This window comes from Antennarius striatus, chromosome 1 (genome assembly GCF_040054535.1).
Source record: "Antennarius striatus isolate MH-2024 chromosome 1, ASM4005453v1, whole genome shotgun sequence".
Taxonomy (NCBI): Eukaryota; Metazoa; Chordata; class Actinopteri; order Lophiiformes; family Antennariidae; genus Antennarius; species Antennarius striatus.
In genome coordinates this window covers 6148332-6162386 of record NC_090776.1, presented here as the reverse complement: position 1 = coordinate 6162386, position 14055 = coordinate 6148332, and the positions used below count along the sequence as shown (strand labels likewise).

The 14055-nt window shown below is 40.9% G+C and overlaps 1 protein-coding gene across 16 annotated transcripts in view; it reads left to right on the top strand.

The window, feature by feature from the left end:
* The window catches only part of dpy19l3 (dpy-19 like C-mannosyltransferase 3), a 95262-nt gene that overhangs the window by 59908 nt on the left and 21299 nt on the right, over positions 1–14055 (top strand). For 14 of the 16 annotated variants that reach the window (XR_011035631.1, XR_011035633.1, XR_011035637.1 and 11 more), the window contains 3 exons: positions 6995–7106; positions 8671–8727; positions 9060–9142. Coding sequence is in view for 2 of the 16 variants with exons in the window: in XM_068318232.1 (XP_068174333.1) it covers positions 6995–7106; positions 8671–8727; positions 9060–9142 (252 nt within the window). In the remaining 14 variants the exon portion in view is untranslated. The remainder of the gene's footprint in view (positions 1–6994; positions 7107–8670; positions 8728–9059; positions 9143–14055) is intronic. The other 2 variants (XR_011035634.1, XR_011035636.1) reach the window with 2 other exon arrangements.

The window sequence follows — 14055 nt, the reverse complement described above, 5'->3', positions numbered from 1 at the left end:
ATACTGGCAATTAAAGCAGGTTGTTTTAAGTTCAGGGTTATTTAGAACAAGCAAGATGATTCATCTGCAGTGACTGCAGTGTATACGTATGTGTAATTTCCTCCGCAATGAATAAAATATGTATGTATATATGCATCTATCTATCTATCTATCTATCTATCTATCTATCTATCTATCTATCTATCTATCTATCTATCTATCTATCTATATTAGAATAGAACTACAAGTTGGAAGCAATAAACAGGCAAGCAGAAAAGAAATGAAAGCAACCAAATGTGACATCAATATACCCACTGTGAACTGTCTGGATAGTGGTTTATTTAATCACCCATTGGACTGAATTGGATAATACACAGGTCTATGGAGCGACAGGCTGAAGTCAGGTAATATCTGGGCCACCTGATTCACATACACACTCACAGCACGTATTGGTAACATTCATAAATTTTTGGGGTAGTGTTTTGTGAAAAACTTTAATAAACAGGTCCGTGGAGGTGGGTACACAGAAAACTCACTCACACAATGAATCAAACCACTCCTCTTGGGCTATAATGAATGTGTGATTTATTACACGCAGACTATAGAAATACTAAGAAACAATAAGTACAAACAAACAAACAATAAGTCAAAAGACCTCTATGATGCTAGACTAAATGTGTCGTTTAGTCCCCGCAGCGCATAGCAATGCAAACAAACAATTCTATGAGGCTAGAATAAACTTGTAGTTTAATTCCCCACAGAGCACAGAAACAATTCTATGATGCTAGAATAAACTGGTAGTTTCATTCCCCACAGAGCACAGAAACAATTCTATGATGCTAGAATAAACTGGTAGTTTCATTCCCCACAGAGCATAGTAATAAACCAACAAATATTTGGTTGAGCTAAGGCAATATATGGTGGCATTCCAAATATGCTTTGCCTCTTACCTTGACACAGGGAAGGAGAGCCCACAACCCAGGCAGAGTAGCTTCAACCAGGCTGGGCGTCCGTTGGTAACCCGCAGCTGACTCTTCCCGGAGTATGAACCTCCTCACCTTTTATACCCTTTGAAGGAACAAGGGCTGCATGTGAGCAGAAATGGCCAGTTCCAGCTCGCAGGCAGCCCTCCCTTTGGTGGTACCCCCAGCTGAGGAAAAACATCCTTATCTTTTGGGAATTCAGTGTAGGGACCTTTCACGCACTCGTAACCAATCTTTATCAGGAGACCTTACACCTTTGGAATGCACCAAACCTATCACACCAAAACTAAGAAAACTAAGCGATCTTTATTACACATTGGAATGTAGTTGCGTTTGCACTACTTCTGAGAATGCAGTTTTAGGGCTTTCACGCACCCGTAAAACATCTTACACCTTGACTGAAAACAGGTCTCCATCTCCTCTCCATCGGTTCTCCTTTGAGACAGGTACTGGGTCTGCTGCATCTGGTTTAATGGGCTGTGACCTGCTGTGACCTCTTTGTCCAAACAAACTAAGATGTGACTTAACCCAGCAGTTGCATGGAGAGGTTTTGAAGCAAGTTCTCAGTAATGACATGATAAAGAGTCAAATCAGGACACACACAATACAAATTTCCATTACAGGTAGGAGTTTGTGCACTTGGAAATGGCTCAGCCTTTCAAATAGTGAAGCAGCTCACAGTGGGTACAGACAACTAATTATCAATAATCTCAAGTGTACTGTATGGTTTATACCTTGAAATTACAGATTTCAAAATGATATACCATACTACTCGATGCAACTACGACAGTAGTTTTGTTTAATTTGCTTTTCTCTAAGTGGCTCATTTGTAGACTGGTGTTTGCTAGCTCATTATATACAGCTAGCCAGTCAGCCAACATGCTGAAACAGCAACAAAAGCCTTGGGCAGCAGTTGATGATCCGTTTAGTAATATACTTTTATTTTTGGTGTTCCAGAAACACAAGAAGCATGTGGTTTATGCTAACTTCATTTTATGTTATACAGTATATGCGTTTTTCGAATGTTTTTCACATCAACGATTGTATATGTACAACTGTACATGAGTTAACTGTATAGAAACGGAAAAGGTCATATTTGGCTGCTGTACATTTAATCTTGTTTGTTTGTCCTTTATAATTAGCTCTCTTACCCCTACTGTATTTGTCCTGTTATTTTATATTATTTTTTTCTTCGGTCTTGTTCAGACTAGTCGCCTATATCCAATTTTTAGCTCATCCAGATTGATGTCACATGTCTGGTGTGTAGTCTGAACAGTCCCAAACAAATTTTTGTGGCACGGATTGAAACCACATTCGGGAGGTAGTTTCGTGTCGGATAGAGACAGAGGCGTCTGCAGTCTGAACAGCTCCAAACATTCCGATCGGATATGGCGGACCATGACGTCGAATCCGCAAAGCGAGAGCAAGCTGCCAGAAGGCAGAGTGTCGCGCTTTACGGAGCTGTAAAAAGTGGAAGAAAAAAGTTGACAGTGTCTGGTGTGTGTGAAATTTTCTGCACCTCTACCAGGCAGTGATATCGTCAATATGCTAAGGTAACAAAACTTCACGTTCATTGTTGTTGTGTCCGCCGTCGCAATTATATGACCTCACACATTACGTGCATTGTACATCGACGATGCCCTGAGGTCGTTGCTAAGGGTACCTGTCAGATCGGCCAATAATGTGGCCCAGTTTAAACAGAGACACATTGCCTTTGGTCACTTGCTAAAAACTGTGAACAGTCATCCCTAAAAATCAGATATGGAAGGATATCTGATATGCCTACAGTCTTAGCAAACTAAGACTGTAGGCATATTGTCTTAGTTTGCCTTAGCACATTGTGGACTATTTCTATGGTTTACCCAGCTGCATCATCTGTTGGCAGTTCCTCTCTGCAGAACATTCTTATCTGTCAGGCTGCAGTTATAGACGCCAGTGTCTTTCTGTGGGTTCAGAGCCAAAACACCAGCACTGGCACTATTGTTTACCACTGAACAGAATCATCTTTCTTGTAGCTCACTTTCACATCCAGCCAATGCCTCCTTCCAGAAAGATTTGGCTCACTGAGCTGGCAGTCTTTACTCTTGCTTTGACACAAAGACTCTTAAAAAATTTACTCTTACTGGTCACTTTGCAATTATGGCCACTAGAAAATGTTGGCTCACTGGCCTCAACCTCTACAATAGCTGCCTTGGGTTTCCTCTCAATGCATGCTTTCTGTTTTGTTAGACAGTCTTTTCCCCAGCTTTTTTATGGAGATCATTTAACCTGACCTGGTTGTTAAACCCAGTCAGAAAGTTAGATAGTGAGAAGATGCCTGAGGAATGGAGAAAAAGTGTGCTGGTGCCCATTTTTAAGAACAAAGGAGATGTGCAGAGTTGTGGCAACTACGGAAGAATAAAGTTGATGAGCCATACAACGACGTTATGGGAAAGAGTAGTTGAAGCTAGTGGTGAGGTGTGCTGTAGGTGTGACAGAAGAGTTAAAGGTGGAGGTGGGACTGCATCAGGGATCAGCTCTGAGCCCCTGCTTGTTTGCTATGGTGATGGACAGGCTGACAGACGAGGTCAGACAGGAATCTGCATGGTCTGTGACGTTTGCAGATGACATTGTGATCTGCAGTGAGAGCAGGGTACAGGTGGAGAAAAAGCTAGAGAGGTGGAGGTTTGTCCTGGAAAAGAGAGGAATAATGGTTAGTCGCAGTAAGACATTCACATGTGTGTGAATGAGAGGGACCCAAGTGGAAGAGTGAGGTTACAGGGAGAAGAGATCAAGAAGGTGGATGATTTTAAGTACTTAGGGTCAACAGTCCAGAGCAATGTGTGTAAAAGAGGTGAAGAAGCATGTACAGGCAGGATGGAACGGGTGGCGAAAAATATCAGGTGTGATAGAAGAGTTTCAGCTAAAATGAATGGAAAGGTGTGCAAAACTGTGGTGAGACCAGCGATGTTGTTTGGCCTAGAGACAGTGTCACTAAGGAAAGGAAAGGAGACAGAGCTGGAGGTAGCAGAGGTGAAGATGCTGAGGTTCTCTTTGGGAGTGACCAGGATAGATAGGATCAGGAATGAGTACATCAGAGGGGCAGCACATGTTAAAGGTTTTGGAGATAGTCAGAGAGACCAGACTGAGATGGTTTGGGCATGTCCAGAGGAGAGATAGTGAATATATTGGTAGAAGGATGCTGCCAGGCAGGAGGCCTAGAGGAAGACCAAAGAGGAGGTTTATGGAAGTAGTGAAAGAGGACATGAAGGTAGTTGGTATGAGAGAAGAGGATGCAGAAGACAGGGTTAGATGGAGGCAATTGATTCGCCGTGGCAACCCCTGACGGGAAAAGCCGAAAGGAAAAGAAGTCACAATGAAGATTCTGTAAGTCTAACCCTTTTCTAGATATTAAGTGAGTGATAATAGATAGTTGGTTTCCAAAAAATTCAGTCTAACTTTCACAGTTATTTTAAAATAACCATTTCAAAAAACTTTAAATAGAAAAGGCTGTGTTTACTTGCTGCACATTTCATGTTCTAATCACTTGCGTTGAACCTTTGTGTGACGAAGAAAAAAAAAACTGAACTGAGTTGATTAAAGACGAACGTGCATGTTGCAGTCCTATGTTTCTCCATTGTTGCAGCGTTTGTTCTTGTGGTGATCTGTGATGTACAGGATTTACTGTATATACCATGTAAATTAGACATTAAAAGCTCTTACAGATGAAATGAATAACATTGATTACCTTGTCACTACGGCTCATGTTAGTGAATGGGATATATTTAGGCAGCAAGTGTACATCCTATCATTGAAGCTGATGTGTTGGACTTGGAAAAAATGGACAGTGGCACAGAGATCTGAAAGATTTTGACAAGCGCCAAATTATAAAAGCTATATGACTGGAAAATATCTTCTTTAAAAATACAGGTTTTGTTGGATGGCTCTCTTCTGCTGTGATTGGTACATTCTAACATGTTCTACCACGTATGGAGTCGTCACACAAGTTGTTGAAAAGGTTAATGCAATACATTTATCGCTACAAAAGTGGATCTGTAGCTGCAGACTGATCAGTGCTGACCTCTGTCCACAACTGAACATCAGAACTGGACTTTGAAATGATGGAAGAGTGCCAACTGGTCTGATGAATCATGTTTTCTTTTGCCTTATGTGGACAGTTGGGTTATGTGGAGAGATGGCAATAGATAACCTATGGAAAAATGACAAGCCAGTGTGTGATACTTTTAGTAATGAAACTTTGGTCCATTCAAGTTGATGTTATACTTATTGAGGCATTGCTGCAAACCAAGTGACCCTTCGAGTGGTACCTCTCATTTTACAAAAATTACAGGAAATTACTGTGGCTACTATCTTGGTACTCGTTGCAGCACGCATTCGGGGCTCTTGTGCCTTCCATGCCTTGACAGATCAGAGATTTTATGGTGGTAGAAGGTAGAAAAAGACTACAATATCAGGCAGATGTTGTGTTATGGCAGATCAGTATATGATACATTGAATACATGTAGTTCACAAAACGCATTGTTAATGTCAGGAATTAAATTGAATTTAGAAATAATCTGTAAAATTTGATTGCTTTTTTACATAATAGCAGACACACCCTGCAGAAGCTGATGCATTTGGTTTCAGCACTTTCTCTGAAATGCTGATGAAGAGTGAGAGGCCAAAAGTGCAGAGAGACATTTGTTTCTGTCAGACAGCTCCTTTTCATTAAAATTGTACTGAGATTTATTTCTTTGAGGTTGCACCTTCTCTTCCTTTCTCTGTGTTTCTGCCACAGTCAAGTCTCTGTGTTTGTCAATGTTTTTTTTTTATTTAGCTTTTTCATTTTTTCTTTTTCATTCCCTGGGCTTGCACTAGGAGCTAGTATGACTAAGCCACTGTGGCTCAGTGTAAAAGAATCTAGCAAGCCACAAAAAGCCACACTCTGTGTCCAAGAGTGGTACAGCACGCGGACGACCGATGCTCATTGCGGGGGTCGTGGGGGGGGGTCCAGGGGGCCTCCCCTGGGAAATTTTTTAGAAAATGGGGTTGTTTTCCTGCATTCTGGTGCATTCTGAGGGCCAAATCTTCTGTTCAGTTTACCTACAAAAATACACTAAAGTCAACAGTTCAAGCTGAACTATCTTTATTTCTGTCCTACTTTATGCAGGAATAAATGTGAGATTCAACAATTGAAAACTTGCATTCACTATGTGAAGATACAGTCATACAAAATATTACTCAATGTTTACTTGTAAATTTTACTGGTTATTCCTGCCGGTCATAGGGATCAAAAGTCTAAGACAAGTATTGATAATATCTTTCATTTACCTTCTGATCGGTCTGTCACCACTCCTCTCCCCTCTCAGCATTCACCATTTGTTTAATAATGAGGACTTTAACACAACTCTACTATAAAACATTGGATTCTTTTCATTGATCGTCCTCGCCTTGTCGTACACCAATTCACGGGTTCAGCTTGTAAAAAAACAATATTTTTGTTTTTCATTGGACGAGAGGAGGTTATGACCGTAGTGCATATTTAATAATCGTGAGCGTTCGGGTCACTTCGGCTATTTCCGTCGGCATGCGCCACTCGCTAGCGGAAGTAGCAGGGCTAGCGCCGCTCGCTAGCGGAAGTAGCGGGGCTAGCGCCACTCGCTAGCGGAAGTAGCGAGAGCCGCTAGTGATCGGCAGTAGCGGCGCTAGGGAGCGGCAGTAGTGGCGCTAGCGCCGCTAGCGAGCGGACATAGCGAGTGCAGCTAGTGAGCCAAAAAGTTGTAAGTTTGAGCCTTTTCTCCGTAAAAATAAGAACGCCACTGTGGCTACACAGTCTAAGAACCTTGTAGCCAATCTGGAATTTACTTCGCCTATGGCAAATTGGCGAATGGCTAGGGCAAGCCCAAATTCCTTTCTTTTCTGTTAAATCTTTTCTGTCATTTATTGTAGAACTCTTAATTCATATGTTTTGATAATGATTAGTCTTTCATAAAACGAAAGAGACTTAAGTATTTTAAGCCTGATATTTCCTTTGCCTCTTTCCCTTCATGCAGGATGAAGTATATATGGACTGGTCATATGTGTGTAGTTGCAGCCTATGGTGTATGTGGAATGGAATTGTGGACTTTGCTATTCAACACAATCCGCTGCAACAATAAAGTTCTGGTAAGAGCACTAAACATCTGCCATTCTGTTCTTTTTCTTCCTTCAAAATAATACCATGTTCACCACACAAGACTGTATTGGATGTGTTCCAAACTGTTAGTTTTAAAGCTGCACAAACATCTTATTTTCATGTTATCAATGGATTAAATTAATTCATAAAGTTGATGCTAGAACAGAAGTAAGTATTTGCAGCCAACAATACGGTTTCATGCCTAGGAAGAGTACCACAGATGCATTATTTGCCTTGAAGATGTTAATGGAGAAGTACAGAGAAGGTCAGAAGGAGCTATATTGTGTCATTGTAGATATAGAAAAAACTTATGACAGGGTACCTAGAGAGGAACTGTGGTCCTGCATGAAGAAGCCTGCAGTGGCAGAGAATCATGTTAGAATAATCCAGGACATGCAACAGCACAGCAGTGAGTTGTGCTGCAGGTGTGGCAGAATAGTTCCAAGTAGGGGTGGAACTGCTTCAGGTATCAGCTCTGAGCCCCTTCCCCTTTGCTGGACTGAATTTAGACTGAACCATGAACCACTATGTTTGCAGATGATATTATAATCTGCAGTGAATGCCTGGAGCAGGTGGAGGAACATTTAGAAAGGTGACGGCATGCATTGGAGCGAGAGGAATGAAGATTAGCCAACAGAATATATGTGCATAAATGAGAAAAGTGGAGAAGGAAGATTGAGGCTACAGGGAGAAATAGCGAAGGTGGAGGATTTTAAATACTTGGGGTTAACAGTCCAGTGCAACTATGAATTTGGACGTGGTGATGAAGGATGTGATGAAGGAGGTGATGAAACAGATCCAAGCAGGCTGGAATAGGTGGAGGCAAAGTGTCTTATTTGATGGAGGGGTCCGCCAGAATAAATGGCAATGTTTTGTGAAGAAAGCCATGATGGATGGATAGAGACAATGCCGCTGAAAAGAAGACAAGAAGCTGAGGTGGAGGTGGCAGAAATGAAGATGTTGAGGTTCTTTCTTGGAGTGACCAGGCTGGAACGGATCAGAAATAAGTTCATCAGAGGAACAGCCAAGGTGGGATGTTTTGGAGACAAAGAAAAGAAAAAAGACAAAGAAAAGACAAAGAAAAAATTAGTGAACAAACTGCTTCAGAAAGCAAAATAAAGACAATACCAGCCTCATTGTCCATGTCATTATACTTAGTCGTATGCATGCTGTTTGTGTGGTTTAGAAAATACAGGTCTGTACTAATGTGTCCATCATCAGAAAACAGTACATTGATCACTAACAGACAGCACACTATGAGTCAGTATTTCACACATACTGTCCTTCTCTATAACTTTCTGCTTCACATTGAGGACCTGCACCTATGGTGCAGTTACTTTTAAATCCACAGCCTCCACGTGGGACTGGTCTTACCATTGCTATTGAAGCCACTAGATGTCAGTCTTGTTTTGACATGACTGAAGATTAATTCTGTTTTCTCATTCCGTGCTAATCTTCATTTTAAGGTACGCCTGTCTGACTTGCACTGTCTGCATCAGATATGATTATATACTATAATTTCAGTATACCTGTTTTATTTCTCTTATTTTGCAGTTAAGGCTCGTCAGATATGCAGTTCCACTGGTGATAATTGGTAGCCTCTATTGTAAGGTATCCCATTTTCTTGGTGGTTTATGTCTCATAGAATTGATTGTCTCATTACAGATGCAAGCTACTTTGTGCAAACTGTGCAACAATATGAAAAAAAAAAATCTGGAATGGAACTTGCAGGGAAGAATGTTAACAAGCCACTGGATCATAACAGATCCAAAAATTATTGCCATTTTGTCACTGTACAATGGCTGTCATATACACTGTTATGTTCAGTAAAATAACGATATGTTCTTTAAGATATAGCAGTAGGTTTAATATTCATCTGTATTACCTCGATGAACACAAACACAGGTTTTTCCTGTGATTTAACTTGGTCTCTCTTTTTCTAGTTCTGGCCAAAGCTGATGGAGGAGTTATCAGAACTGAGAGAGTTTTATGATCCTGACACTGTGGAGCTCATGACCTGGATAAGGTACACACATACAGCCACACTCACTAATCCAGGACACACAAATACAAGCATGTCTGATGAGCTTGTTTCCTCAGATCCTGTTTTGCTTTGCATAATGTTAGTGATTTGTGTGTGTGTGTGTGTGTGTGTGTGTGCGCGTGTATATGCATGCATGTTTGCTTCTAAATTGGTGCTTTTTTTGCATGAGAATTACAGTGATGAGAGTTGCTGGCACTCCATGAATTGTATTTGGGGTTTCTAGAAAAGACCCAGCAGTTAGCACTGACACCAACCTAAAGGTCTTTGTTGCTGGGCTTTCAATCGAGAATATGACCATGATGGGAAAAGGGATGTAGATGTAGATGTATATCCATACCATAACTGATTTATGTGAGGCCACACGCAAAAAAACTAGTTTTTCTTCTCTGCTTTTACAAAACCTTCTGCATTGACATTCATTTCGAAAATTATTCTCGAACACAGTGATTTTCAAAAGTGATTGAAGGCACTGTAGTTTGTGGATCATTTCCACATTTTATCCAGTTTCCCATTTTTCAGGACGGAGCACTGAAGTGCCAGGAGCAGAAAGGAAAGAAGCACGAGTTTTCTAAGAAATAAGCACATTTTGGGGATTTTTGAAAAACGTTTACAAATTCCAAGTATTAAAATTTGATAAACTCGTCCCAGGGTATTTTTACGGAAATCTTGACAAGTCAATGAGTATGTTTATCAAAGCTTTTGCATAACTTAAATGATTTGTCTGTTGTAGTGCAGTAAAACGTTTAATTTCTCAGCAACAGGACATTATTTCATCTCCCCTCATAATTGTTCTGTGTATGATAATCTTCATCTGTTTCATCACAGCGTGACTAGTAGCTTGCTAGTAATTCTGTATTTGAGTTGTATTCAGACGAGATATAACACCTCGGTGATACTTCATTGTAACTGGCATCAACTGTTGTCCCACTGTGATGATATGGCTGCTTGGCAAATTTAAAAGGTTCTCAATCAAGAATGAAATTCCTGTTGCAAGGCCAGAAATGCATGAAACCTTTTGAAATTTGCCATTTTGATGAACTGTTTTTGATAAATTGTCCTTGTGTGGTCTTCAAAGGATATGTTTAAAGGACTGCTATTATAAAAAGTACACTTTTTCAGGTCTCTACATATACAGAGTGGTTCTCCCTAATCCGACCAACTCCTTGAATCTGGTAGACAAACGCTTCCTGCATCAATAGATATTTGGAATTTTAGGAATTCATGGCCTGGACCCAATCAAAACAATTGGATTTTTCTAGAATGGCCATTTGTGATGTAAATTACGTCACAAATGGCGCTCTGATTGGACAGAGTCTTCTTCACCTTTTGGCTTTTGCCTTCAGGGGTTGCCACTGCGAATCAATTCCCTCCATCTAACCCTCTAATCTCTCCTCCGGACATGTCCAAACCATCTCAGTCTGGCCTCTCTGACTTTATCTCCAAAACCTTTAACATGTGCTGCCCCTCTGATGTACTAATTCCTGATCCTATCTATCCTGGTCACTCCCAAAGAGAACCTCAGCATCTTCACCTCTGCTACCTCCAGCTCTGTCTCCCGTTTTGTCCTCAGTAATACTGTCTCTAGACCAAACAACATCGCTGGTTTCACCACAGTTTAGTACACCTTTCCTTTCATTTTACCTGAAACTTTTCAATCACAATCTTGTTCACCTCTTTTCCACACTCTCCATTGGTCTGGACTGTTGACCCTAAGTACTTAAAATCCTCCACCTTCTTGATCTCTTCTCCCTGTAACCTCACTCTTCCACTTGGGTCCCTCTCATTCACACACATGTACTCTGTCTTACTGCAGCTAAACTTCATTCCTCTCCTTTCCAGGACAAACCTCTACCTCTCTAGCTTCTCCTCCGCCTGTTACCTGCTCTCACTACAGATCACGATGTCACGTGCAAACATCATAGTCCATGGGGATTCCTGTCTAACCTCGTCTGTCAGCCTGTCTATCAGCATAGCAAACAAGAAGGGGCTCAGAGCTGATTCCTGATACAGTCCCACCTCCACCTTGAACTCCTCTGTCATACCTACACAACACATCACCACTGTCTTACTGGCCTCATATGTGTACTGCACCGCTATCACATACTTTGCTGCGACTCCAGATGTCCTCATACAATACCACAATTCCTCTCTGGACATCCTGTCATAAGCTTTCTCCAGATCTACAAAAACACAAAGCAGCTCCCTCTGGCCTTCTCTGTACTCAACTCTTCAAAGTGCTCTTTCCATCTTCCCATCACACTACTGGCACCTGTCAATATACTTCCATCCCTATCCTTCATTACCCTAACCTGCTGCACATCCTTCCCATCTCTGTCTCTTGGCCTTGCCAACCTGTATAAGTCAGTGTCTCCCTTCTTACTATCTAACCAATCATACAAGTCATCGTAAGACCCTTGTTTGGCCTTTGCTACCACTATCTCCACCTTACCCTGCATCTCCCTGTACTCCTGTCTACTTCCCTCATTCCTCTCAGTGTCCCAATTCTTCTTAGCTAACCTCTTTCTCTGTATACACTCCTGTACCTCCTCATTTAGATTACACTGTCTGCACAAGATGTAGTCTATCTGTGTACCTCCACTCTTGTAGGTCACCCTATGTTCATGCCTCTTTTGGAAGAAAGTATTCACTATAGCCATTTCCACCCTTTTTGCAAAGTCAACTAACATCTGTCCTTCTGCATTCCTCTCCTGGATACCACACCTGCCCATCACCTCTTTATTACCTCTGTTTCCCGCACCAACATGTCCATTGAAGTCTGCACCAATGGCAACTCTCTTACTGCTACGTATGCTCTTCATCACTTCGTCAAAGTCCAAAACAGTGTAAGCATAGACAATAAACGTCAACATTAATTAATATAATACAATGTTTATGCTGAATAATAATTCAAAACCTAGTTATTTAAGAACCAAGTGAGTTAGTTCAAAACCCAATTCATACAAAACCCATTATTCAAAACCCAATGGGTTAGTTACTTAGACCTCATTCAGACTAGTTGCCTATATCTGATTTTTTGCTCATCCAGATTGATGTTGCATGTCTCGCAACATAAATGTCTCTAGTTTAAAACCTATTGAGTTATTTATTTCAAAACCTAGTTAACTTAAAAACCTAGTTAGTTAAAAAAACTAGCTTAAAACCTAGTTCAAAACCTAGTTAGTTTAAAAACCTAGTTAGTTCACAAATATGTTAGTAACACAAATAGTTTACAGTCCAGTTGTTTAAAACCTAGTAATATTTTAAAACCTAGTCAGTTCAATATTGAGTTTGTTTAAAACCTTGTTAGTTTTTTTCAAAACCTAGTTAATTAGTTCAAAACCTAGTTAGATTAAAACCTGCTGAGTTAATTTAAAACGTAGTTAGTTTAAAACCTAGTGAGTTAGTTATTTCTAAATCTAGTTAATTTAAAAACCTAATGTAGCCCTAAGAGGGTACAAGCCAGTGTCTTATTGTGCCGGTCCCAAGCCCAGATAAATACAGTGGGTTGAGTCAGGAAAGCGATCCAAAGTACAACTTTTGCCAAATCAAACATCCAAATCAAATGTATGACTTCCATACCAGATCGGTCAAGGCCCAGGTTAACAATGACCGCCAGTGGTGCTGTTCACCTATAGGGTGCTGGTGAAAATTGTACTACTGTTGGTCGAAGGAGAGGAGGAAAGTGTGTTCATAGGAAGAGAAAGAAGAGGAATGCCAAGAGTATAGGACAGAGTAAGGATGTTGAATTTTGACATGATGCAGAGGAGGAATGTAGACATACTGTGTGTTTAGGAGCTAGACTGAGTACAGAAGTGAGTATTGGTGAGCAGCAGTATGGTTTCTTGTCAAAAAAAAGAGTATTACACATGCAGTATTTGCTTTGAGGATGTTGATAGAGAAGTACAGAGAAAGCCAGAGGGAGTTGCATTCATTTTGCAGATGTGGAGATCTGGTGGCCAGGGACGAACTGTCGTATTGTATGAGGAAGTCTGGAGTGGCAGAGAAGTATGTGACAGCGGTGCAGGACATGTATGAGGACTAAGACAGTTATGAGGTGTGCTGTAGGTGTGATAGCGGCATTCAAGGTGGAGATGGGACTGTATCAGGGATCAGCTCTGACACTAAAGGCAATCCAATAAACCAGGCAGACAATTCTGTGGAGGGGTAGACAGCAGGTAGGGTCCGGGGAAACAGGCAGAGTCAAACACACAATCAGAAAATGCAGAAAATAAACGCTGGAAGGTCAGGACAAACACTAACAATCTGGCAGAGAACTGAGGGCTGAGCTGGGTACATGAAGAGTGGTGTCTGATTAGGGGAGTGGCTGCAGGTGAGCGAAAGGAAGGCAGGTGCAGGAATGAACTGATTACAAGTTGTTAGTGACAGGAAAACAAACAAGGTAACAGTCCAGAGACGTGACAGGGTTAGTTCAAAACCTAGTTAGTACAAGAACTAGTTAGTTTAGTCCTTAATTTGTTCAAAACCTAATGGGTTAGTTACTTACTCAATTACTTCAGAAACTAGTTAGTTTAAAACCTAGTGAGTTAGTTATTACAAAACCTAGTTCATTTCAAAACCTAGTTGGTCCAAAAACCTAGTTAGTTCAAAACCTAGTGGATCTGTTCAAAATCTAGTTAGTTTAAAACCTAGTTAGTTCAAAACCCAGTGAGTTAGTTCAAAACGTAGTTTCAGTAATCCCTCGCGCATTCGCGCTTCAAGATGCCCGCCTTCACCTCATTGAGGATATAGTCACGTGATACTGTACAAGCATTGTATTGGCTGAAGACATCCGGAAGTATGATGCGTTCCAATACTCATGGAACGCAACGTACGTCCATGTATTGAAGAGACACATAAAAGCACTTTAATCAATCAATAAGAGTGTTGGAAAAGGT